The sequence below is a fragment of the Ursus maritimus genome, unplaced genomic scaffold (genome assembly GCF_017311325.1).
Source record: "Ursus maritimus isolate PB19 unplaced genomic scaffold, ASM1731132v1 scaffold_24, whole genome shotgun sequence".
NCBI classification, from domain to species: Eukaryota; Metazoa; Chordata; class Mammalia; order Carnivora; family Ursidae; genus Ursus; species Ursus maritimus.
The window spans coordinates 31,453,864-31,480,985 of NW_024424897.1; the positions used below are offsets into that span (position 1 = coordinate 31,453,864).

General features: G+C 39.8%; 1 protein-coding gene, 1 long non-coding RNA gene and 1 pseudogene across 3 annotated transcripts; 1 reads left to right on the top strand and 2 right to left on the bottom strand.

Moving 5' to 3' along the window:
* Positions 1–6,949: 6,949 nt before the first annotated feature.
* SRSF1 (serine and arginine rich splicing factor 1) lies at positions 6,950–10,766 on the bottom strand. 2 transcript variants are annotated; one of them, XR_569746.2, is made up of 5 exons: positions 10,425–10,766; positions 9,833–10,017; positions 9,294–9,466; positions 8,414–9,094; positions 6,950–7,474 (listed from the first exon to the last, which is right to left on the bottom strand). XR_569746.2 is itself a non-coding variant. In XM_008695513.2 (4 exons), exons 1-4 carry the CDS (start codon positions 10,616–10,618, stop codon positions 8,900–8,902), a joined length of 747 nt encoding a protein of 248 aa, XP_008693735.1. In that variant the 5' UTR covers positions 10,619–10,766; the 3' UTR covers positions 6,950–8,899. The 2 variants fall into 2 exon arrangements, 1 of the variants encoding a protein (XP_008693735.1); XM_008695513.2 differs by having other exon boundaries at positions 6,950–9,094.
* Positions 10,767–10,870: 104 nt separating this feature from the next.
* Positions 10,871–11,878, top strand: LOC103667358. Its single transcript, XR_005837461.1, has 2 exons — positions 10,871–10,943; positions 11,647–11,878. It is a non-coding gene; the product is annotated as an uncharacterized LOC103667358 (long non-coding RNA).
* A 7,713-nt stretch (positions 11,879–19,591) lies between these two features.
* LOC121104896 lies at positions 19,592–19,970 on the bottom strand (annotated as a pseudogene).
* Positions 19,971–27,122: the final 7,152 nt, after the last annotated feature.

Below are 27,122 nucleotides of genomic sequence, written 5' to 3' on the forward strand. Positions count from 1 at the left end.
TGAGCACAGAGCCCGACCTCACAACCCAGAAATCATTACCTGAGCTGAAACCAAGGATGCCCAACCACTCAACCACACTGAGCCACTCAGGCACCCTTAGACTAGCATTTAAATTTGAATTTCCTAGCATCACATCTGAGGAGGAATTATTTGATGGAGTAATAAGATTAGAATTGTTTTCTCCAATAATCCAGCCAGTTACCCAAGTTTGGGAAACCGGGTTCTACTGAGTTGCTTTTAAGGAGTAAAAGTTCTTTCCATCTCTTAACATTTATTAACTGACAGCGCTGCATTTGGCTGAATGGGAGATACAAATACTACAGAAACCTCATTGGGTAGGAAAAATTTACAGAAAACTTTCAACAGTAATAAAAGATTGTGAAATTAAATGCATCACAAAGAGAGCTATTATATGGGCTTAGAAGTTACATCCTCATCCTGAGGATGACCAGGATTTGAAGCTTCAGGGTGACTGCTAAGTGGGAGGAGGGAAAGAAAAATGTCTACACACAAAAGCAAGAACAAGCATTGGTCAGTATTTAGTAGACCAAGGGAAGATGTAATTGAGAATAGTGATAAATTGGAAAGGTAGACTATAACCCACTGTTGATTTGTATTAGGGGAGTTGACATGATGTTTTAGGAAGATCAGACTTGATGGCCAGGATAGAGACTGGAGTCCATGAAACCAGCTAAAACACTTTAGTAATGAATCTGGGTGCACAGATTAAGTATGCTGGTGTGGCAAATGCAGATGGAACACAAAACTAAACAGCAATTTAATGTGGCAATTAAACAAAACTATAGTTCAAGTCGTAGATACAATGGTAGTGTGGCTAAGAACTGGTTACAAAGAAAGTCATAGAACTGAACTATGACCTTGGTGTAAGTTTAGTGCCTAGTTTTAGAGGACAAAGGACCCATTTTTAGTTTTCTTTGTTGTAGTGTGCTTGCTGTACTGGTAATTAAACATTTCACATCTTAAAATGTGGATGTCACTCTTGATTTATAATTTAAATTTCTTAAAAAAAAAAAGTCTCCAAAAATAACTAGAAACACTCCAGGAGGTCACAGAATGGAAAATGATATTTTAATGTTACATACAAATATTTAGCTTCTACTACTACACAATAAATATTAAAGATTTATACCCAACTTAGACACAAAAGAGATTTAGACCTATATTTACTGGTTACTTATTCAAGATACTCAGAACGGGAAATAATTCAAATTTCTAGATTTCTCTTCCAAAGCAATTGAGTAATTATCTTGAGTGTCTATTCAGTGCATAGCTATTTTGTGCTATGTACCTGGAAGGGGGAGGAAGAAAGGTTACGACCTGTTAGAAAAGACAGATACATAAACAGATCACTGATAATCAAGGCAGAATGGCAGTTTTAAAATACAGTAGCAATACTCTGTGGAAACAGAGGAAGAACCAATAATGCATTTTCTTTTAAGCGACTTAAGTGACTATTGTGCCAGACACCGTCTTGGTTCCTCAGAAAATAAAAATCCATGATGCAAGAAAGTTTAAGTAGATGGCTGGATAGTGCAAGCAAGCTAGGTGACATAGCGACACTAGAGTAAAATACACAAGTCTGTGTCCACACACAAGGGAATGATTCTGCCCATATGATGGGTATTAAGTTTCCAGGAGGTAATTTCTGAGGTACTACCCAAAGTTACACCTCTCTAAATGAGCAGAAAGCAAGCACTGCAGGAGGAAGAAACAGTAGGACCAAATACAAGAAATGCTGGAGAAGGCCCAGTCCTGGGATATGGAGTATATCGGGGAGGGCTAGAGATGAGACTACAGAGGTATAGGCTAGGGGCTAAGTTACCAAAGGGCTCAGCTGCCGTATTTCTAAGAATAACCTCCAAGCATTGAGGTTTCAAATAACTATAGTAGAAAGTGAGAGGACACATTTTTCATAAAAAAAAAAAAAAAAAAAAAAATTACCCTAGAAACAGTAGCTGGTGGACAGTTGGGGTTTGGGGTCAAGATACTAATGAATTTCTAACCACACTTGGCATTCATGGACCATACAGTAGATGGTATTAAGTCACATTTCTAAGCCAACCACTTTGGGGGCAGAAGAGATTCAGCCCAGGACTTTGAAGTCGTATTTAAAGGCTGTAGGTTATCTTTTGCTTAACGGATGCAGCAGTCTGTTCCTGTTTTAAACCTTAATCATTGCTGCAATTTGAAAGCTTATCCCAAACTTTGTGTGTTAAGGCTCCCCTAATACTCAGCACCCCAGGACACAATTCTGCCATGCCTCTGGCACTTTACAATCTCCAAGTTTAGCCTTTTCTTTTACAAAGGGAATGCTGGATTTTCAAACGTAGAATTTTGGTTTTAGAGTGTCTCTTCACAAGTTAAATTAAGGAGACCTCATAGCTAACATTCCTAGGATTAAGGATAGGAAATAACCAATCTAGAGCATTCTCAATCCAACTTGCACCAAGCCTACTAGTCAGCAACCACCTTCTGTGGCTCATTTGCCACAGAAAATGTCAAGCAGGCAGACAAAAGCTCTACTGTGTAAACTTGATTTTCTTCTCTCCTGGAAAAATACTTTTGCTTTTAGCATCTTATTCTTCAAAGCAGACAAGTTTCTAGCATTGTTTTAAGGAGAGTGCTCCCATACCATTTTCTTGACTAAGATCAAGTGGGCCTAAGAAATTTGAATAGTATTTTCAGTGAATTTAAATAGGAGGTTAAGTTTGGGTCCTTTACATTTTTTGCAATTTAAGGTTATAGGGAAGGGGATGATGGGAATGACGAATGCTAAAGTGTTAATTCCCCGAAATTTTCAGCTGTCTTAATATAAAATGGCATTAAGTAAACATGGCAAGAGAAATATGTGTATGGACCTTCTGATCACAAGATACTCTGCCTAGTTAAGCCAGGCCTAGAAAATAAAAATATAAAGTCAACTTTATGAATAAGCAGGGTTTTAAGACACAAACACTCATTAAGTATTTCCGTAATGCTGAGAAGATTCCAGAAATGTTTCATACCATTAAAAAAAAAAAAAAAAAGATCTCTGAAAACATATTCGTTTTTCCTGAGATCAATTTTGTGCCTAGATTGCTATTTTCAGCACATCTACTCCTGTACCCAATTCTTACACTTCTGGCCTTACTTATCTGTACCTCTAGGTGTAGCGGGGAGGCAGAAAAACAAACAGATTCACGTTTACAGCATTCTCTCTTAAGTCCCTGAATCTACTTTTCTTCTTTAGAGGTTTAGTACTAATAAAGCTCTGTTCAAGACCCAAAAGGATCCTTACTCAACAGATGAGAAGGCAGAGGTCAAGTTACAGGGAGAAAACTTACCCACCCCCAAAACCCCACCTAACTTTGGAGTTGATAGCATTAAGATAGTCGGTTTCCACCTTGCTTTAGGGATTCTTCGCAGTAGGGATACTTTCCTGGTTCATTCTGTATAATAGCTCCCTCTAGTGGCTACATGGTTTTCCCTAGCATTTACTCCAATAGGGGGAGTAGAACAGAATTGTAAAAAAAAAAAAAAACCAAAAAAACCCACAAAACTTTTACTAGACATTTGGCATCTCTTTAAGTTGTTTTGCTCGTATTTGGTGAAGAGGATAGCATTCTAGAGAGGCTCTCAATTTCTACTACTTTCATACTGATAGTTCTATCAATAGCTGATAATAGTTCTCAGTCACAAGGTAACAGGAGTTAAGAAATTTTTTGACTTGGTTCAATGTTAACTCCTTTGTACTTAAGAGATAAAGACAAACACCCAGAATCTGCTTAACTCAAGATCTTAAGTATTGTTTCATCTATCTGTTGTTTTGTACACCTACCTAAAACAGCAACTCCTTATGCAAAGGCATGCGTTAAGTTTTCTCTCCCAAATAACCCAGCAAAAGGAACTTAAAATGTTTACTATGAGGTTATTTCTGCCTAAATTAACTTCTACATGAGAAGACTAATGTATTCAATTTATTTTGGGGGGGGGGTACTACAGAAGCACCAAGTGATTTTTTTTTAATAGAAAAGTTCCTTGATTCCTACAAAATCACAACCACCTTTACATACAGCTTTTGAAGTTATCAAGATGCATCCCCAAAGTCCTCAATCACAGGAGTGCTGGTTTAAGTATACTGCAACTTCTTGGGCCTCTATTTAAACCAAATTTTTGCCAGGATTCCTATTTATTCAAGAGACGATCAAAATGAACATATGTTCCCTTATAATCTCATCACTTCATGCCAATTCTAGCTTCTCCTATAGGATATTGATCAATATTCCCATACTGAAAACAAATTATCCCCAAAGAATATACCACTGCATATACTAGGATGGCAGAATATTTCCTTCAGTGGAATACAATTATGAGTCCACTATAGCAACAGAATATAAAAAAATGTGGGTCATACCTTTTTTCTCGCGGCTGCTTCAGCCTGAAAAGACGGCAAACTTAGATCTCCATTAAGAAAGGATCCACACTTAACATGAAGCTTTAGCCCTCTATTCTACTCGAGTTCTCTAATCTCTTATCCAAACTCAAGGCGGCAGGTGTATTTGCAATTCAGAGCCATTCACACTTTATGTAATGAAGTATGGCGTGTATATATATAGACTCTGTATCATGTAACACCCCCAGCAAAGCCTATGGCAACTGCGTAATAAAAGCTCAGTATTTCTGCAGAAGACCGTGTAGTCCCAGTTAAGTGTAAAATGAAGGCATCAATTCTGGTCAGGTTTCACATTCAACAACAAATTCTGTTTTCAGAATTTTTTGGATAAGAGATTGTGAACCGGTTTTCTGCCTTTGCACTCTTTATACTGGGATGGAACTAAATGAACTAAATGAAACCGAAGACTGGTTATGTTACAACAGAACTTCAGCCTAATAGCCTCTTTCTTTTTAATACTATTTATGGTAAATACATACATAAAACTTAATTTGTAATTTCAGTACAACTTCATATACAAAGTGAAAAGACACGTAAGAAATTCATCTACACAGAAAACTTGAAAAAAAAAAAAAACCACACATCAGTCCTAATGAGCAAGAGGTTTCAAAGGTAAAACTGAGAAAGCTGAAATTCTAGAATCATACTGAACTTAAACACTAAAGTGGACACAGGAGCACTCAATTTATGAAGGTATAAAACTTAGGGGGGAAACATTTTTAACAAAGAAAATCTGTTCATACAGTATTTAAAAAAATTATTAAACAAATTTTTTAAAATAAAATTCAGATCCCAAACAATTAGGAATCAGAAAATGGGTTTCTTACCTTTTTTTTCCAGAAGGATGTGGGCTGAACAGCAAGGTGGGTTATTCAATCTGACGCTATGAAAAATAATTGCTTCTTAAAGTTTTTCCTTGGTTAGAAAATAACAAACTAATTATAGGCTCCCTACACTATTATTCTAAAGGGACATAAATAGGGAGAGCAAAGGGGAACAATTCAGGGCTACTTTTTTAGTTCCAAAGCAGTGCAACTTTAACAGTTGCCAAAATGGGTAGAAGTTTAGGGTTCATTTTCTAAGACTGAAAAACAAAGTCTCTTATCTGCCCTCACAGCTTTTAGCTGTCTGGTCCAGGGACCACCTACCTTCTATAAACATGCAGCCAAGTCCTCAGCCAGCCTGTTATCAGACAGTATTTTCTATCTCACTTCAATTCTGAGACTGGGACTACTTAAGTTTTTAATAAAACACAGCTTTCAACTTAATTTAAATGCGTTCAATCTTCAGTGAAGGCAATTTTCATCTTGGTCTGGTTGCCAACACATTCAATGAACACAGGCGTTAAGTCTAGCTCATATTAACCTTTCCAAAATTAGTTGTTTAAAAATACTTATATTCTATACATTTAACAGCTTTGAATAGTAAAAATCTTTAACGTTGTATTTTGAATTCTTGAATAAAAACTAGTAACTTCCTTCATCTAAACCAAGCTCTTTACTTAAAAGTGGAATCTTAGTTTTGAACTTAATGTCCCTTCTCTTCCTCCTTATATTCCACAAGGTTCATCTAAATGTTCTGGTTGGGTGCCCTTATGCAAATCTATTGGGGCCCATTTCTTCTATTACCAAGATTATGTCTAGTTTTTCCTAGGTTTCAAATTATGTCACCTGCATAGTGGCCTTAAATTCACCTTCCAACTCTGATTAGCATCCAAGGGAAATGTTAAGATTTAGTTATTTCTTTTGGGTGCAGAAAAAAATGTTTTGATGGTTTTGACTAGCTATGAGGAAATCAAAAGAAAAAGATTAGGGATTTTACGTAAAAATCTCCTCCCCCAACTCATTGAAAATTTAGCACCAAGGGGCTATCAAATAAAAAGATACAAGAACTAGGAGACTAAGATATAAATCACTGCTTTGGGATGTTTTAGATACAGAATAATCTTATGGTCGAGAAGGGTTTGCAAGGCAAAATTCTAAAGAAAGTCCATAACAATAAATAAGCAGTTGAAATTCTAGTGTATTACTCACATTTCAGAAAAAAATGTAATTTGTGTTAAGAATTCTAATCTGTGCTGAATTTAACATTCAATACTTACCATTTTTGAGAAAAGCTTGAAAATCTCAAAGGCTATCCCCAAGTTAACATTAACTAGTCACTACCCAATTCTGCACAAAAGCCTGTTGTCTAAATGATCACCAAAAAATACACATCTATAAATTTAATCATTTTTACCAAACTATGGGAAAACTTTCTTTCAGAAACTAGATCATCCCCCATTTACTGTATTATATACACAACTGCCTTATTCTTATCTCCCCCAAAAGACTTTCATAATTAACAGTAAGAGATGGCTAATTCCATTTATTAAAAATTACCTTTCAAGAACCTTCAATTTACTAACACATAACAGAATCTTATTCAAGTATTAACTGATAAACTATAGTCACCCAGTTAAAATTTTACATGAAGAGGAAAAAGGACAACCATGCATAGTTTTTTTAAAAAATGTTTATTTTTTTCAAAGAAAAACGGCAATAGCCAATTGGAAACCTACTTATTCTTCAACTCCAATTTTGTTCTTTAAATTTAGAAGTGACTTACTGATTTACTATTTTAAACAAACCCCCCCTTTCCCCTTTAAATGTTTACCATCTACTCGTGCTGAATCCTTCCAAGGAGATTGCTCCAGCGTATTATCTCCAGGTCCTCGCTTTGCTCCTTTTACCAAAAAATGCAAAACACAATTCCATCGTGCATCTTAAGGGCTCCAATCGTCAAAAATAGGAAAAAAAAAAAATCTTTGGAATAGCCAATTAAGTTGAATAAAAAAAAAAAAAAAATCCACACGAATGCGGTTTGGTTGGGGCAGGAATCCACTCCTATGTTCCTGGTAATCTGATCCCGCTCCATGAATCCTTGTAATTCATCCTCCCTATCCTATCCACATTATGATTTGAATCCAATGATCCAGCTCCAAGGATTGGGATCCAGTGAGCCCTCTCCTCCAATCCAAACCTTTATAACCAGCAAAACCAAAAAAGAGGAGGCAAAATGTTAGATACTGTAATCAAAAAAGGTTTCTGGGGAATGATGAGTTATGTCTGTCATCAGTTTAACAGATGTACATCAATAACTATCAAATTCCCCAAAACAAGTTTCTGAATGGTGTTCAGATAAATTTTAGAAACTTAATCATCATAGAGACTAATTGGAAGAAGCATTTTATATTTACAGTTCAACTGATAATGCCAACACTTGTTACTGTACAGCGTATTACAGGTTTTGTGGTTGCAAAAAGTTATGTAGTTGAGAAGTTTACTGGTACTGCTACCCACCCTAAGTCTAAACTAAACCTAATGCTCCCATCTGCAATTTAATTTGTAAATTAAAGTTTTAAACATGAGTCAATTATGAATATTAGTTTAAAGGGAAAGGTGAGACTTAAAAGTATTCCCAACTAGATTATCTACACCAATACATTGGAATTCTCTATTTTGCTTTCATTTTGTCTTAAAAAAATGAAATAGCAACGCTATATCAGTCACACAGAGGACATGCAGATTTAGCAGTATTGATATTATACTCTATCTGGTTGGAATTAAAGACACCCTGTACCCAACATGTACACCAACAGCAGGTCACACATTAACAGTTGTAACTAAGCACTGTGACAAATTAGCCAGTTCTTCCCACATTAGTCCCTATTAAAACAAAAAAGGGGGGAAGGGAGCAAATAAATTGTTACAAAATGGGCAATGTAATTTTGCCACAATTGCCAAGGTTTAAAGAGCAAAGCAATTGTAGCTAAAGATAACTGCATAAGATGTTTGCAAGTGTTTTAAGGTAGACGTGTATATATATATATATATATACATAATCACTTTTAACCCTTGCCTTTTAGTATAAGGTCAATACTGCCAATTTCATCTGTGACAATAGCACTTGGAGTCATACCATTGCCTCCATTATTGATCTGATCCTCCTCAATCCTCCTTTTGACAATCCTAAAATGATTGAAATGTGCTCCACAATCCTTAATCCAAAGCATTCTTAATCCATCTCTTCAGATATGTCTACAGAAAGACACATGAAAAGCAAGATAAACATAAGAACTTCCCCAGGTAAGATAACCACAAACACCCCCAACATCCCAGTTCACACAAACCAGAGCAGAATAGACATTTACACAATATCACAGTCTGAAGAGCATGGAGAGTTAACTAAATTTAAACAATCCTGTCTATGACATCACTTAAAATACAATTTATCAGACATGAGGGGAATGTAGATGTTAGGAGCAGGGGGATATTACACAAGAATGCAATTCAACACTTTAGCCCATTCTGAACAAAACAGTTTGAATTAAAAAATGAAAAGATTGTACTGAGTAAAGGAAAACTGTATACAACATGGGTTCTACAAAAAGTGTCACCAATCATCTTATGTACGAGAGCGAGATCTGCTATGACGGGGAGAATAGCGTGGTGATCCTCTGCTTCTCCTTGGGGAGTAACTGCGACTCCTGCTGTTGCTTCTGCTACGGCTTCTGCTACGACTACGGCTTCGAGATCGGGATCTTCCATAACTTGGACTTCTGGGCCCATCAACTTTAACCCGGATGTAGGCAGTTTCTCCCTATTGAATAGACAGAACTTTCGATTGAAAGATCTAAGCTTTCATCTGTCTTCAGGCATGCTGAACGAATACAATGTAACTAAAACCAGGAATCTGGTACTTTACTTGGACACCCTTGCCTGAATCTTACCTTCAAATTCCACTGTTAAGACCACTGTATCCAATTCTGGCCAAAGAAAAGAATAAGTGTAAAACCTACCTCATGAGATCTAAACTTAGTGTTATCCAGTTTTCGAACTGCATAGGTCATATCTTCTTTCCGTACAAACTCCACGACACCAGTGCCATCTCGGTAAACATCAGCATAACATACATCACCTGCTTCACGCATGTGATCCTTTAAATCCTGCCAGCTTCCACTTGGAGGCAGTCCTAAAAAAGTATTTTTTTCAATACCAATCAATCTAAATTTCACATTAAACTTAAAATTTACACTAGAACAAAGACTACTTTAAAATAAATGATTAGATTCAAAATTCTAGGTAGACAGTCGTTTATTAAAATTCTGGAATCCAAAGTCCGAAATTATCTGTAAAGATTTTCATATCCAACCTAATGGTAAGTTAAATAAGTAGTATATTGGTACACCTCCACTACAGTAATCCTTGTTTACTAAATTCACCCAAGAAACTTAAGACCTACCACAAAAACTTGCATTTGTCAAAACTTGTCACTCAAGGAAAAACTTAAAAGTGGTTCCTGTCCCTTCTCAACAACCCTCACGAAAAAGAAACTCACCGGAGACAACCACTCTGTTTTCAGAACGCCTGGATGGAGGACCATAGCGGCCTCGGGGAGCCCCGCCACCTCCACCCCCGCCGCCGCCTCGGCCTGTACCACGGCCGCTTCGAGGAAACTCCACCCGCAGACGATATCCATCGTAATCATAGCCGTCGCGACCATACACCGCGTCTTCCGCGTCTCTGCGTGATCATAGAAAGCAAAAGGTGTAAGAATAAGACCCGGGAGGGGCAGCTAACTCAGTCAGGAACTAGCGGCCCCCGCACATGCGCACCCAGCGTGGAAGAGCCCACATGCGCTGCATAATAGGAATGGCCCCTCCCCCACCCAGAAGCACGCCAGCCTCCCGACCACTACACCAGCCCTCGGCGCCTCAGTTTCCCGCTCCGAGACGGAGAGTCCGCTCTGGCGACGTCCGTGGGCCCAGCCACCAGAGAAGCCATAGCGACTCGGCTCCTTACTCGGCTCCTGCATGGGCGATATCGTCTTACCCCCAACCTAACAGCCCACCTCCCCATTCTCTGTATCAAGGCCTTCCCCAACTACTCCAACTTATTGCCTCAAGGCGGCAAGCCCCGGACCGCCTCACCGAGGGTCCTCGAACTCAACGAAGGCGAAGGGCGGTCCTCCGCGGCGATTCTTGAGATCGATGTCGCGGATAGCACCGTATTTGTAGAACACGTCCTCAATGTCCTTGGTTCGGATGTCTGGAGGTAAGTTACCCACGTAGATGCGGCAATCGTTGTTCCCTGCCGGGCCACGAATCACACCACCTCCCGACATGGCGGCGACGAAAAGCGCGGACTCGAGAACAGGCCTTCCCACCAAGCCTAGCGCACGGCAGAGCGAGCCCGCAGCGACACCACGTCTCCCGCGGCCCCTCCAAAATGGCGCCTTTATCAGCTCGGCGCACGGATATGGGGGGAGGGAGGAAGAGAAGCGGGAGGAAGCAGCTATTCGACCTCAGTACGCACGCGCAAGAGCGTAACGGGAGCTGCGAAAGGTACGCTCACGCATGCGCGACGTCACCCTCCGCGCGAAGGGAGAAAAAAGTTCCTCGCGTCCCCTATTTGCGGAGTGGTTTGCAAGTGAAGTGACCGGCCGTTTGGTAAAAATTAATCACAGATTCCTCGTTAAAGGGGTTACTAGTCCCTGACGAGTCTTAAAAGATAGTCAGTTTTTCCAAGAATGAGTCTCTTAAAACGAGTCTGCGCCTTGAAAGCATTGGGTGAAACCTAGCCTTGAGCCTTGTCCCACAATGCTCTGCGGCGTTAACGGCCTTTGGCGGGAAAGACTGCTGGGGGCGGAGCTAAGGGGGGAGGGACCTGGCGGTTGCTCCGGAAACGCGAACATCCTTGGAGAGTGCGGCTGGTTTGGGAGCTCCGCTTCTGGTGCTTCAATGCCGAGCCAAGGCGTAACTTTGTCTTCCTGCCCTTTCTCCTCAGCACAGGCCGTGGTTTGCTTAGACAAGTGTCTGATTTAGAGCAACCCAGTTTAGAATCCTTAGTAAATACTCTACACTAAGTACCGTTCCACCGTCGGTTCAAAACTTTAACTTTGTTTAGCTCAGTTAAGCACACCTTGATCGAGTGCGGTGGTTTGAGCCCTGACCAGTCAACCAGGACTCAGACCTCAGCTTCTCTTTAATCGCCTACCGCTAGGCCTAGTGCAGAGGAGAGGTCCAGTGAAGGTTTGAAGAGCTTATTGCGCCTGTTATGTATCCAACCCTTTCAACGATCAAGAAAAAGCGTGTGTGTTTGCAGAATCCTGAAGTCTGTTCCTCTTTCTGAACTCATTCCCTGCCCTTTCAGGTAATATGTAGACGAGCAAAATGGATGTGTGAGAACTGTGACCCCTGGAGACTACAGCTGCTGCTTAGGACTGATCCCACTTGCACGCTGGTCCAGGGAGATAAGAATTTGTTACATTTTTTCCAGCGACATCTGAAATCTGGATTTTTATGTGAAATGTTGGGATTTTAAAATATTAGTAATGGATTCAATTTTTAAGAAAACGCTGCAGTCATAAATATGCTAAAACATCTGCACCCTGAGTGTGAGGATTTTTTTCAGATTATGTGTTTGTTTATAACAGTCCCCAAGGATGTGAGGCAGAGATACTCTAAAACATTATTAAAACTGGACTAAGAACTCAGGGGAAATGGGAAAATAAGGGGGGAGGAATTAAAATGAAGTCATGGGTAAGGTTACTATACAAAATGCCTGCAGTAATTGCCTGGTCAGTTACTAAAGACGGACTGCAAATTTGACTCCAGTCATCCCAGAAGTCGTAGAAAAGAAGGGAACACAAGTATCTTCAAAATCCTAAGTGCCTTTGAGATTGAAAAATAAATAGCTTATTTAGGAGAAGGCCATGTCTTCTTAGTTCTAAAAGTTGATTGAGTGCATTTTACAAATGTCTCTGAGTGATCCCAAAATACAAATTCAATTTGATCCTGAACAGATTCATAGAGGATCTTTGGTAGTCCTTGAACTTTCTGTGATGGTTTCCAAAATTATGCATATATGTGCATGTTCTTTTTCTGCAAAGAGGATTTGAAATTTTAATCAGATTCTTAAAGGGGTCTGTAGATTCCCAAAGGGAAGAGAACCTCTGAAAATTTTAGAGGGAAGGACAGACTGTCTTTTAGACCATCCTTCATTGATTATCCTTCAATATTTTTGAAACTGAGCTTTTAATAAAAAAAAGAACCTGATAATTTTTAAAATGAGAAGCTGGCCAAAAAAGACACATTTCAACAAATTTATTCAGTTTCTAGCACTGTCCTGTTCAGTTAGTAGCAGAAAAGATAGTTTTTTAAAAATTGCATGCATATCATGTATTGAATAGTTATTTAGTGAGCACATTTTCTGTTATTTTATCCATCTACTTAGAATTATTTAGGCTCATCTGTTGATTAATGTCAAGTAATGATAACTGAAGTGATTTAAACATAAGTGCTTTTAATTTCAAGGCATTTTTGTTCCAGAAAAATAAGAAAATTGTGAATTTGCTTTGATTTATTCTTGTCTAATTTCATGCAGTCACTTCTGATGTTCAGTTCAGAGGAATACAAGTAGAATTTAATATGGAGTGAATAAGACATTCTTGTTCCTCTGTTGACTTACTGTATTTGAATGTAACCAAATTACAGATTCTGGGGTCCATGATGAAGTCAGGATGTAGCAGGAAAAATCTGAATGGCTGTTTATCAAGGTCTCCCAGGATAACATTAGTTTGGTGACTATTAGAGTTAAGGGTGTGATTTTTATTTTTTTTAAGATTTATTTATTTGAGAGAAAGAGCATGAGCACAGGGGTGAGGGGCAGAGGGAGGAGAGAAAGAATCTCAAGCAGAATCCCGGCTGAGCACGGAGCCCACCGCAGGGCTTGATCTCAGGATCCTGAGATCACGACCTGAGCCGAAACCAAGAGTCAGAAGCTTAATCAGATTGAGCCACCCAGGTGCCCTGAGGGTGTGGTCTTAATATCAGTATCCCAGAGTTGATTAACATATTTTAGTCCACAAGAATAAAAAAAAACAAGACAGCAGGTAAACCAAACCATTTGTTTATTTGTTGGGTGGTGGGGAGTAGGGGGAGCAGATTCATTTTTGGTGACAGGATGCTCCGATTGTACACACCAGGATAACTCTTCGCAGGTCTGGAAAACAAATCAGGCAGTTGCTTAGTAAATGAGGAATTCAAGCAAAATGAGGCAAATTGTTTTGAGAGATCTCGTTCAGACAATGGTGAGACCTGAGTATACCTCTTCCAAGACAGGAAAATTCATACTGCCCTGGATTTTGTGTGTCTGTTTCCAGGATAATGATACTGTGTAAAGATTGGCAATTCTTTTTTTTTTTTTTTTTCTTTTTCAAAGTAGGCTCGACATCCAGCACGGACCCCAATACAGGGCCCGAACTCAGGACCCTGAGATCAGGAGCTGAGATAAGATCAAGAGTCAGACGCTCAACCGAATGAGCCCTGGCAATTCTCTTTCCGTAGGCTGATCTTCACATAAACCTTGTCTAAGCAGCATACTGGACAATCGATTAGATTTCTGATTTCCAACCACTTCCCATTTGCCTCCCGAGATTACATCCTCATCTGAATTAGGGGTTCAGAGTGTTTGTCAACTCCTTCCTCGGTTACTCATTCACTGGCAGTTTTAGGGATTGTTCCCACAGCTAGCTGATTTATGGAGTCTGCATTGTACCAGCTTAATCTCAGAAGTTGCCATATTTTCAACGCTGTTGTTGCTGTTTATAAAAAGTTACTTCCTCAACTTTTAAATGTTTTCGATTCAATCTGGTAAACTATATACTAGTGTCAGCACTGTATTTTACCCTGGAAATATTTACTTGAGGAAAAAATAGGGTTGAAGTCACAGAACCCATTTTTTCAGTTAGTTGCCGAACACTTAAATTCTCTAAACCTGTGGTGACAGTTACGCAACTCTGTAAATATACTAAAAATCATTGAATTGTACACAAAGCGAGTGAATTATATAGTATGTAAATTATAACTCAATAAAATTGTTTTTCAACATGACTGGGGAAAATTATTTACAAAATCAGCAAAATCACTCTCCAGTACCATTTCTCTAAAGGTATTGTAGGAGATAGGGAGTATTGTAGAGTAATTTGCGCTGAAATGTGGCTTTCCGAATCTGGAAATTCTGTTTTCCATATTCATGTGTCAATCCTTACCGTCTTCCTTGGAGATAACAGTTACTTTTACTGGGTAAAGAGACAAAAGATTAGGAGTACTTGATTCTCCTGGGTACAGGAGTTTCCTCCAGGAACTGTTGATTTGCATGACTCTGTTCCCTTGTTCCACTTGTTTTAGTGCTCAATATTCTTTGAAGAAGGAAGAAACAGTATATATCTTTTTATTTCATTTGTATTTGTCTCATCTCTAGTAAACTATATTTTTGAGGAAAGATTTCTGCTTTAACTTCTTTATTACCGGTAAAATCTCTGTTAAAATGATATTACTGACAATTTACTGACTGCTTTTTGAAAGAGGTGGGCCATTAGATGAGCAGAATGTTGTTTCTATGGAAACCTCGTCATGTTGCTACAAGTGGATAGACACAATGGGTACAAGGATTGTTTTCATTTCACAGTGTAAAAATGATGGCCGCTTTATAGGCCCAAATAGGTCCTCTAATAGTGTAGTCTTGGTAATCTTTTTTGAGGACTGGCTTCCCTTATTCTTTGGGTCCTTTTGTTTTGTTCTTGGCTAATTCTTCCCATCATTAATAACAATAAGATATGATTTTGCCAGAAACCATCTTTTAAGATGATCTGTTATAAAGAGATATATTTTCACCACATCTTCCTCTTCCTATTAATATTATGACTCCCTCTTTTTGCTCAGTTCTTCCCCTTAAAAATTAAAACTGCAATTCCTGTTGTACATTTCCTAATTGGAGTAAATGGCTCTTTAAGGAATTTTATAAAAAACGTGGCAGATATGCTTTTTTTGCCAAAAATGCTACCTTTTTTTGACAAATCTTACAGCCTGAGTCCAATGTAAGTGTTAGCTATGATTATTAGTAGCACTGGTATTAGAGGTTAATAATGCTACCAAGTATGCTGGAAATGATTTCAATAAAATTTATTTATATGAGGTTTTGGTTTTTTCTTTATTCTAAAAGGTATCCCAGATTAGCTGAAAAGTCTCAGAATTAACTTTTCTAGATTTACTTGCAGAGTGGAGTCGTTGCAACTAGACTACATGGCCCACAAGCCTAAAATATTTACTGTCTGGCTCTTTATGGAAAAAGTTCACCAATCTCTAACCAAGAAGGAAATGACTTGCTTTTGTGATTTTTACTTAAACTGAATCCAAAAATTCAGTTTTGTCATGGCCTCCCCCCCCCCGTTGTTTTTGTCATGGGTAATATTTTACATTGTTAACATTTGTTACCATAACTAATACACTTTTTAAAATTAATACATTTTTTTTACACATGCTTCATCAGCCATTACTATAATTTAGCAATAGGGTACCAAGAACTGGTGGAAACCAACTGCCCTGCCAGTGGGAACAGCTTTGAAGAGGAGGTGTTCTGCTCCATTGGTTTGCATTCTTTTGTAGTCTAGTTGACTCAAAATTGCCAGTGCAAGAGTGCAGGTTTGTGTAACCATTCTTTTTTTTTTTTTTTTAAGGAGGGTGGTGGTCACAGCACCTTCCTTTTTTTTTTTTTTTTTAAGATATTTATTTAACAGAGAGACAGCCAGCGAGAGAGGGAACACAAGCAGTGGGAGTGGGAGAGGAAGAAGCAGGCTCCCAGCAGAGGAGCCCGATGTGGGGCTTGATCCCAGAACACTGGGATTATGCCCTGAGCCAAAGGCAGACGCTTAACAACTAAGCCACCCAGGCGCCCCTGTGTAACCATTCTTGCATTAAAGTAATGTGGCATGCAGAGTTCATAACAGGTTTTGTTCTAAGTAAATATTACTGTCCACTCATTGTGGAATTTGCAGATGAAATTTCCAAAATTTGCAGATTATATTCTACAGTTCTGGGATCCCACCAGCTTTCAGGCTGGTACTGGCACCGCCCTGCTGGCCCCAGAGGTGATACCTGTGTAGTCTACAATCTATACCCATGCCCATGGGGCTCTTCCTTGTCTGGCTTGCACCTGCTTCCGTGTGGCCAGGAGCCATTCTGCCTCTCCAGCTGTAATTCCTTCCAAGTTATTTTCTACTCTTTGTGGAATCCAGCCTCCAGGGGAGAAAAAAATTCTTTCCTTTGGCTCAGAGTCTCCATTTCCTGTCTTAGGATCTATCTTTATATGAGATGAGAGTGAGAATGCTTGCCTTTAGAGGAACTTCCTCTCTCCTGCAGGAATATACCTCTCCCTCCATCTCATTCATCAGGTCTTAATGAGCCAACATGGATTTTCTGAAGTCTGGATTGTTCACAATTAGCGCCACATGTAGGACAATCTCAGTACATAGTCAAGGATGAACCTTGCCAGCGAAACATAGTCCAGTACATTTTTCCTTTTCCAGTTCCAGTTCCTCTAATGAGAGTTGAAAAACAAGTCTGGATTTCCTTTATGTGGCCTTTTGGATCTCAGGTTCTGATGCAGTGCAAGCCACATCTTAAATCACATACTCATCCCCACAAAAACATCTACATCAGTGACAAGGTAAGAAATATTTCTATCTGTACATTCCTAAGCCCCCATAATAATTTTACAGTGGTGGGGCGCCTGGGTGGCTCAGTCGGTTATGCGTCTGCCTTCCTCTCAGGTCATGATCCCAGGGACCTGGAATCAGAGCCTCACACGAGCCTCCCTTCAGGCTCCTGGGAATCGGCTTCTTCCTCTGCCCCTCCCCTTGTGCTCCCTCTCTCCCTCTCTCTCTCTCAAATAAAATCTTAAACCAGATTTTTTTTTTACAGTGGCATAGCATATATTCGCCAAGCACAATTTATATGCCCAAGTAATATATTCAGCTTCTCTATCTAAAATAATCTGCATTTTAAAAAAAGCTTTCTTTATAGTTTTTCTCAAAATGAGCAAGTGGGTGTTGCTTTAAATTTGTGCAACTAGAAAGCCCCATTAGGTAGGCTTCTTAGCACAAAAGAAACAGTTTAAAGGATTATTCAGATCTTTCACCTTTATGAATAGAATAACTGCTCATCACTCTACCTTTTTTTTTTAGTTTCAACTAAATACAGATTAAAAAGAAATTATAGGCATGTCTTCCAATAATATCAAGTCACTGTTCCAGAGTGTTTCTTATAAATTCTTAGTTTGCAAGTACACATATGAATATTTGGGGCTGTAGTTAAAATTCCATCTGACAATGTACTCTTCAAATACTCTGATTGCCCCTTAAGAAAATCTCTCTCTCGTTGTTGATGCAGCAATTTGTATTCAACCATCTGAATGCCAAAGCCACGCCCCCACAGATTCAGTCTTGCCTGCAGAGCGCCTATCATTTTTGAGCCTTTGTCCTAAGTCAGAGGGATAAAGCAATAGAGGCTCTCACCAAACATGATTTGCATTGTACCAAGTTCTTAAAGTGGTTTCCAAAGTTTACACCGCTATGAACAGTAAAAAAATAAAACCTCCCTATATCAACCAACTTCTGTTAGGTAAGCCTTCAATTATAAAACAACCCCCAGAAATTTCAGTGGCTTCCCAAAAGGTTTAGTTCTTACTTGTTATCTAATGGCAACCGAGGGCGAGCAGAGGCGCTCCCCTCCATTTCTGCTTCTGGAATCCAGCAGTCTGGTCTGGTGTGATGGGCTTTTGTTTAAACCCCTTATACCATCGACGAGCTGTGTGATTTTGCCTAAGTTCCTTAACTTGCTTACGCCTCTGTTTCTTCATCTATAAAATGGGGATAATAATGGTACTTTTAGGGTTGTTGTAAAGATAAAAATGTGATAACATGTAGAAATCAACTAGTAGTAGAGTGCCTTGCACACAGAAGCTCTCACTGATCTCCCATTGCTTTTCCTTCAGGCTCTGAACACCTGTGCCCTTGGATTATCAACATTTGTGCTTCAGATGTTGGTCCGCTTTACTATTCTTTGGAGGGAGGAATAAATAAAACTCAACTTTGTCTTGTGACTAACTTGATATTGTGGGGATATAGCTTGGTAGAAAGGAGGTTGAAGTTCTTGTCTTAATTAAGTTTGTTTGTTCTCAGGGCAGAGATGTGGCCTATGCCGGGAAAAAAAAAAAAAAAAAAGGTGAGAAATTCCCTCCATGTATCACATAGAGAAAGAAGAGTGTCCCTGGCCTCTGGGAGGATGCAGGGCGCATCGTCAAGTGCTACCCAAATACATAATTGGAGGAAATATGATATAGCTCTTTTACCTTTCTATGTTCCTGAAGAATGTCTCCCTTGTGGAAAAGCTGACAGGATGATAAAAACCTCCTGATTAATGTAATGCTTTCCTCTGTTGCTCAGAGCTTGTGTGTGTGTGTGTGTGTGTGTGTGTGTGTGTGTTTAAAAACTAGTTGGAAAAACATCTCAGGTTCCTCCTCGCTGATCTGTTGCGTGGGCTGTGCCACGACCTATTCTTATTATAACAGTACGGCCTCCGGAAGTGAGCAGGTCTGAATTTGAATCCTGACACCTTCACATGCTTGTTCTGTGATCCGGGGCATCTAAATGAATGTCCTTTTATTCATCAATTCATCTATTCGTGTATTCATTCTCATTCTGAACATTTATCGAGCGCTCTTGCTACGCCAGGCCCCGGGCTGGACTTGAGGGGTACAAGCATAAGGAAACATGACACCAGCCCAGGACAGTTTGCCGTCGGTCTACCACGGCAGCCTACCAAGTTTCCTGGCCGCTCATACCATCACGAAAACAGTTTTGAGCACAGGCCACTCACGTACGTACATTTTTAGATATTATGTAATGACTTCTGCACTATTGTATTGTGTACATAATAAGACGTGATTACAAAACATGGTATTTTAGGGGTGACCGGGTGGCTTAGTCCGTTGAGTGTCTCTTGATTTCGGCTCAGGTCGTATCTTGGGGTTGGGGGATTAAGCCCCCCGTTGGGCTCTCCGCTGGGCATGGAGCCTCTTGAAGATTCTCTCTCTCTCTCCCTCTGCCCCTCCCACTCTCTCTTCCTCTAAAAAAAAAAAAGTATTTTATCGCGTACTACCTGGGTGTATAAACCCAATTTTAAAGGCCACTGGTCTAGTGGTAAGCTTCTCTGAACTTCACTTTCTTTCTGTTTTGCTGCTTTTGTTGTTCCGCGACTTAACGCGTTTGCTCTAGGCTAGCGGTGTTTCCGATGGCGGGCTTCTCCTGGTCTTTCAACTCCTTTAGTCCTCTGCTGGCCGACTTTGCTGTGAGGGCAGAAGCGGCGCTGCTGGTCCAGGTCCCTCCAGCTACGTTTTCCTGAGGGCACCGCAAAGCCAGATCCCCACAGCTCATCTCCTCCTCTTGGTTTTGCCACAGAAGGAGCAGGTGTACTTGGTGTACTGGCTTATTTCAATCTTCTTTTTCTGAGGAAGGCACCAGAACGGGTCCCATATTTACCAACGATTCCAGCCTTCTTGGTGCATGTAGCCGTGTCCCCGCAAACTAGGTCTGAGCCCAGAGACGAAGAGAGGCAGTTAAACTTCACTTTCTTCATCTTTAAAATTGTGATGATGAGATCTTTCTCATGGTATCGTTGCTCATTTATTCACTCAACAACTTGCATTGAGCACTCTCCAATATTAGATTCTGTCTGAGGGACTGGAGGGAGCGATAAATGTCAGTTGTACTTTTTAATGTCTAAGGGGAGATTTCTGTTGGAGGGGGTTCCTATTTATACTTATGTTTTAATTGATATTCAATATATTAAAATTCTTATCTAGTTTTTCTTAAGTCTTTAAGATCAACTTCAACATCTTGGTAATTATTAATCCTGTCATAGGTTGTATAAAGATAAGTTCCATTACTTTTACTTATTCTATGATTAATGCTCAATACTTATATTGAAAAGATTAAGTCCTCAACATTTAGCATGCTGAGTAAGTAGTTCATCGAGTTTCACGAAACATTTAAAGTAATTACATATTTAGTATAACTGATTCTCTCAAACCTTTTTCAAATTCCTAACATTAGTCCGATATTAGGGTTCAATGTAGGAAGCGAACATACTCTAGGTGTCTTAAGCAGAAAGGGGTTAAATATAGGACATTAGATAATTGTCAAATTGTTGGGAGCAGTGGAGGAACGGACTCAAGGCATACCTCTTGGGTGACTTCCACAGCACTGCAGAACTGATCTATCAAGGATGTGGCTCCTCTGTCACCATCAGGAAACTGGAGATCAGAGGCCAGAACCTGAACTACTGAGACAAAAAAATCCTGCATACTGCCTAAGACGCCATTCAGGGGTCGTAGAACTGGGACGAGGAAGTCATAGCAGCCACCACCACAATTACAATTGCCTTGTCACTGAATGGCGCTCTGGGGCTGCCACTGCCGCGCTTGTCTGTCAACACTCAAGAAGCTAGAGACTGGATACTGGCAACCCCAAATTAAAGCAGCGCTACACACCGCAAAGTGTCCGGAAGGCGGACTTCGCCACACTTCTGTCTTCGGTCTTATTGGGTCATTGTTGCTCATGTGTATGTTGCGCTCCTTCTAAGTGAATTGAAACCTCCAGGAGGGGCGCCTGAGTGGCTCGGTCGTTTGGGCATTTGCCTTCGGCTCCGGTCATGATCCATGGGATCGAGCCCGCCTTGGGCTCCCTGCTCAGTGTCAAACCTGCGTCTCCCTCTCCCTCTGCCTGCTGCTCCCCCCGCTTGTGTCTCTTTTTATTTATTTGACAGAGAGAGAACATAAGCAGGGGGAGCGGCAGGCAGAGGGAGAAGCAGGCTCCCAGCCGAGCAGGGAGCCCGATGTGGAGCTTGATCCCAGGACCCTGGGATCATGACCTGAGCTGAAGGCAGACACTCAACCGACTGAGCCACCCAGGCGCCTCTAAATTAAATCTTAAAAAAAGAAAGAAAGAAAGAAAGAAAGAAATCTCCAGGAGAAAAGGTGTCATGTTTTCTTTTTTTCAGCCTGTAGCACAGGCACACAGTGGTTGCTCCATAAATGCACACTGATGCTTGGGTAGTCAATATATTGACATTCGATACTGTTGTTTTGATGTCCTGGTTTTGATTATCTTAATCTTCCATCTCCTTCAGTTTAATTTCTAGTGTGTCAACCATAAGCAACTGAGCATGCACAGTAAGTATTATTGACATTGGAAAGAACTGGATCGTTTCCATTGGCAATTGTCAGAGACATTCACTGTGGACCTTACTATGTAGCTATTTTGCTACTGATAATAGATGTTTAGGAGTGGCTGTCTATAGCAGGAAGTTTTATAGTTTGTTGTATTAGGGCAGCAGTACATCTAATTGGTATAAGTTCATTTATACCCTGAACCCTCACTGTGTAAGTGTGTTGGGAATGGTACCCATACATGGCACTTATGGCCGTCATGCAAATTTAATACAAAGCAAAATTTCCTGATGTAACACTACTTAGCAACCTAATAATTATAAAATTTTATTTAGAAAATTAACCAATTTCTCTTCAACTTTTCAGATTAAAATCACAAATATTCATCAAACTTTTCCAAACAAGCATGGTTCTAGAAGACTTCTGGTTTTCGGATGGCAGTATATAGACATTTCTGTCCCATTGTCATCTCAGAAAACACAAGAACAAAGACCAGATACAAAATCAATCTTTGATAAAACTCAGGAGACGTCTGAGGCATATACAGGGAAGTAGAAACTGGGAAAAGTAGAAAAGGGAAAGTAGAAGTGAGAAGTCAATGAGTGACTTGGCGGACTGGCAGAGTCCCAGCAGGGCACCCAAAACGAGCTGAATTCCCTCACACAACCTATGAAAGACTCCGAAACAGGGTACCAGGTACCTGAGTGGTGGAGGCTGACACAGAAGATAGACTCTGGAAAATTCTGATTTGACCAAAAGCAAAAGAACTGTAGCCAATTCTCCCTACAGTCAAGTACTGCCCTTCTATAGGCTGCTTCCAATCAGCTTTTTAGTACCTACTCATAAATGTGAATGGCCGGTCAAGGACTGCCAGACGTTTAAGGAAAATGTCCAGTAAGAAAGAGGGAGACTGAAACAAGTAAACAGGAAAAAAGGAGAGCAGACATTGCGTGTGCGTGGTGTGTGTACAAAACAGTCATGGAGTAAGAAAGGAACACTCTGAAACTTTAAAGTTTGATAGTAAGAATTCAAGAAATAAAACTAAGGGATTAAAAAGTAAAATCAAGGAGACTTCTCAGAAACTAGAAAAGTAACTAGATGACAATAAGGAGAGAAAAGATAAGAAAATTAGAGAATTCAAGAAGTTTAAAAACTAATGAGTGTTCCAGAAAAAAAAGGCAGAATAGTAGGGAGAATATTATCAAAGAGATAGTACAAAAATACTTTCCAGAACTAGAAGATATGAGTCTTCCAATGGATAGAGATCACCAAATGCCCAGTACCATGAACAAAAATGAAACTCTCAACAAATTCTATCATTATGAAATTTTAGAAAACCATAGGTAAAATATCCTAAGATCTTTTAATGAAAACAAAATAGATCACCTACCACACCCTCCCTCTCAGCCCTGAATCAGAATATCATTCGATTTCTCAGTAACAACCCTGGAGCAATAAACAACAATACTAAACAACTAAAACAACAATAACAACAATGGAACAGTGCCCTGACATTTCTGGGTAAAAATTTATTTTCAATGTTCAATTCTATACACATCCAAACTCTCGATCTTGAGTGAAGCCAGAATTTTCAGTGATGTGTCTTCCAGTCATTATTTCTTGGGAAGGTGCTGAAGGATATGTTCCACTAAAAGAAAGAAGTAAACCAAGGAAAAAGAAGACCTTGGATGCAGAGAACAAGAAGTTTACGTAGAGAGAGACAAAGGAATTTCCAGCATGATGTCAGAGAGCACACCCAGGAGGACAATTCTGCAGCTCCTTTTGAGGACAGCTAGTCTGGATTGGAGCAGGACACCGAAAAACTGCAGGTGTCGTGTCTCTAGCAAAGGGAAAAAAGTAACGGATAGGTCATCTGGCAAAAATGACCATGTAAAACTTGTATTGAAACATTTCAGTATCAAGGAGTATTGCAAAATTTAATGCTAAGTTCAAAGAAATTTAAGTCCATGAAAAATGAGGTTGGTGTATCCATACAATGGGATATTACTCTGTAATTAAATGAGCTATGAAAAGACATGGATGAATTTTAAATGCATACTGATAAGGGAAAGAAACCAGTCTGAAAAAAACACATACTGTATGATTCCAATTATATGACATTTTGGAAAAGACAAAACTATGGAAATGATGAACAGATCAGTGGTCATCAGGGGTTTAAGAGGAGGGGAGTGAAACACATGGGTTCCTTAGGGTGGTGAAACTATTCTGTGTGATGTTCTAATTGTGAATATAAGACATTAAAACCTATAGAACTTTTCCAAAAACCCATGGAACTTTACAGCACAAAGTTCAATTCATGCAAATTTTAAATGTGATCTAGGAGGTTGAGGGAACCCAGTATAAAATGCATAGTGTGACAAACAAATCTAAATGTATTGCAAATATATGAAGCAACCTCTCTGGACGGAGTGGGAGACTAAAGGTCTGAACTAGGTAACTTTGGAAATGAATGCAGTCTGTAAAATGAAAGACAAAAGGCACTGTACATAAGCACTGTATACAGACTGATAAAAAAAAAACAACTAGGTGCTTCCTGGGTTAATAATTCTGAAAAATCTGTGTGTGTGTATTGCAATCGAATCAGTAAATAAGTGGATGGCTGATGGTGAGAGCTATGTTCTCATTGGAGTGGGAGCTTATAGATAAGTAAGGGGCAGATGCAAGGATGATCCATGTGGTAATTGGAATAGAGTTGGAGATGGTATGAACTCATGTTTATATAGAGAGACTCAGCTACATATAGAAATATTTAGGGGCGCCTGGGTGGCACAGCGGTTAAGCGTCTGCCTTCGGCTCAGGGCGTGATCCCGGCGATCTGGGATCGAGCCCCACATCAGGCTCTTCTGCTATGAGCCTGCTTCTTCCTCTCCCACTCCCCCTGCTTGTGTTCCCTCTCTCGCTGGCTGTCTCTCTCTCTGTCAAATAAATAAATAAAATCTTTAAAAAAAAAAAAAAAAGAAATATTTATAGATCTGCGGGTATACACGGATTAGTACACTGTGTGTATCTCCTATCTCTGCCAGCCGGGAGGGCCTAGAAGCAAGACAACCTAGTAGCAGTGAGCACACTAGCACCTAGATATTGGCTTCTAATACCATTCTCCAACAGGAGGAACCAGGGTTCCTTGGAGAAATGACTGACTCTAAAACTGGATCAGGAAAAATACAATATGGGCCTGTAGCATTTTGTAGTAGCAGAAGGTAAAAGAACGCCTAAAAAAAAATTGGGGGCGCCTGAGTGGCTCAGTCGATTTGGCGTCTGAGTCTTGATTTCAGCTCAGGTCATGATCTCAGGGTTGTAGGGTTGAGCCCTACGTCAGACTCTGAGCTCAGCAGGAAGCCTGCTTGAGATTCTCTCTCCCTCTGTGGGCCCTCCCTCCCCCGCTCTTTCTTAAGTATTTTTAAAATAAAATAAAATAAAATTTAAAAATCCCAATGATGGGATTTCCCTTCACTCCCAAATTTCCAATGATGGAAATATGTCAAAAGGACACAGGAGCCACCTGACAGAACTCCTAATGGCCAAGCTGGAACAATTTAAAAATAATGAAAAAAAAAGTTGTATTGGATGATAACCCAAGTATAAAAAATAGATATCCGTGGGGCGCCTGGGTGGCACAGCGGTTGGGCGTCTGCCTTCGGCTCAGGGCGTGATCCCGGCATCATGGGATCGAGCCCCACATCAGGCTCCTCCGCTATGAGCCTGCTTCTTCCTCTCCCACTCCCCCTGCTTGTGTTCCCTCTCTCGCTGGCTGTCTCTATCTCTGTCAAATAAATAAATAAAATCTTTAAAAAAAAATAGATATCCGTGAGTCCATACTGTATAAATAAATGATTGAATAAGGGGGGAGAATAGACAAATCTCCCACATAGAAGAATTCCAAATAATTTATGTGGAGCTAACTCCCCACTCATTAAGCAGGCCGAACATAGTGACTTCCTTCCACAGAGTATAGTATAGAAATGGGGAGGGGGGAGAGCTAACACTCCCGTAAGCCAGAAGATCAAAGTTAATGCCAACAGTGATAAGTCATATCAATAATAGGTCCTCTTGGTGTGATCTGATGAGAATGGTCTTCCTCCCCCAAATAAATTACCCCAGTCTAATTGTGACAAAAACATAAGACAAGGGGCACCTGCGTGGCACAGCCAATAAGCGTCTGCCTTCGGCTCGGGTCGTGATCCCAGGGTGCTGGGATCGAGCCCCGCATCGGGCTCCCTGCTCTGCAGGAAGCCTGCTTCTCCCTCTCCCACTCCCCCTGCTTGTGTTCCCTCTCTCGCTGGCTCTCTCTCTCTCTGTCAAATAAATAAATAAAATCTTAAAAAAAAAATACCCATAAGACAAGTCCTACTTGACAGTTATTCTACAAAATACCTGACTAGCATTCTCAAAACTGTCAAAGTCATAAACACAAGGAGGGTCTGGGAAACTCTCAGATCCAGAAGGAGTCCAAGGAGACAGGATCCTGGAACAGAAAAAACAAAACAAAACAAAACATTAGGGAAAAACTGAGGAAATCTGAATAGAATATTGACTTTAGTTAATAATGCATCATTATTGATTCACTAATTGTGACAACTATACCCCAGAGTAAGTAATGTAAGTTGTTAATAACAAGGGAAACCAGGTGGAGGCCTTATGGAATCTCTCTGTATCTTTGCAATGGTTCTGTAAGTTTAAAACTGTTCTAAGATAGAAATGTTTATTTTTAAACTGAGTTAATTATTAATTCAGGGGAAACTAAATAGGTTTACAAGAGATGAAGTAAAACCGCAGTATACTGTTGGATCGGCCTTGACCGATATTTACATAGTCATGGTAACTAAAATGTGAAACGTGGATCCAAGAAAAAATTGTGATATAACTGTATTTGAAAGTTGGATGGGGGGGGGGTGTAAGAAAGTTAAGCACACTCATATATCTTCAGAAGTCACTGGATACTATCTGCAATTGATGAATCAAAAGAACAGTATATCGCAGAAACGTGGAGGTTATTACAAGAAGAACTAGAAGAAAGAAAAGTGTTTACCGCTGGAATTGACTAGAAACTATTGTTTTTTGTTGTCTCAAGTCACTATTTTACTTTTTAAACTATGTTAGAGAGTCGAGTTTACATTGCAAAGCATGGAGTACTTGGATAAGAATTTTAAAATATTGTGTCTAATGACAATAAACATTTCAAATGAAAATCACACGTTTGATAGGTTAAATTCTCTAATACGTTGGCTTTTCTAAAACATTTCAAACATCTACATCATCGATACCTTCATCAGACGGTAAAAAGCTCTGACCTAAGAGAAGCCAGCCAGATAGACTTATTTAAAGACTCGGGACCACGATATAGTTCTAGATTGGAATTACAGTAAGATGTTCTGTACTGAGACCCTGGTTCTTAGTTACTAATTCCACGATGAGTCTACCTAAACTCCAGGTTTTCATGCCGATCTCTTCTTACAGTTCCAGAAATACCACCTGCAGGCGGGACAGTCTCCTGCTCCAGTTTCAGCACATAGCACAACTACACATTTATTTGAAAAACT

Bases quoted from the DNA above. Each gene is read 5' to 3' on its own strand.
- SRSF1 (XM_008695513.2), bottom strand. From the start codon at position 10,618: ATGTCGGGAGGTGGTGTGATTCGTGGCCCGGCAGGGAACAACGATTGC. The intron at 9,467-9,832 runs GTGAGTTTCTTT...ATACTTTTTTAG, and splicing joins AAACAGAGTGGTTGTCTCCG to GACTGCCTCCAAGTGGAAGC. The intron at 9,095-9,293 runs GTAGGTTTTACA...TCTATTCAATAG, and splicing joins CTAAGTTTAGATCTCATGAG to GGAGAAACTGCCTACATCCG.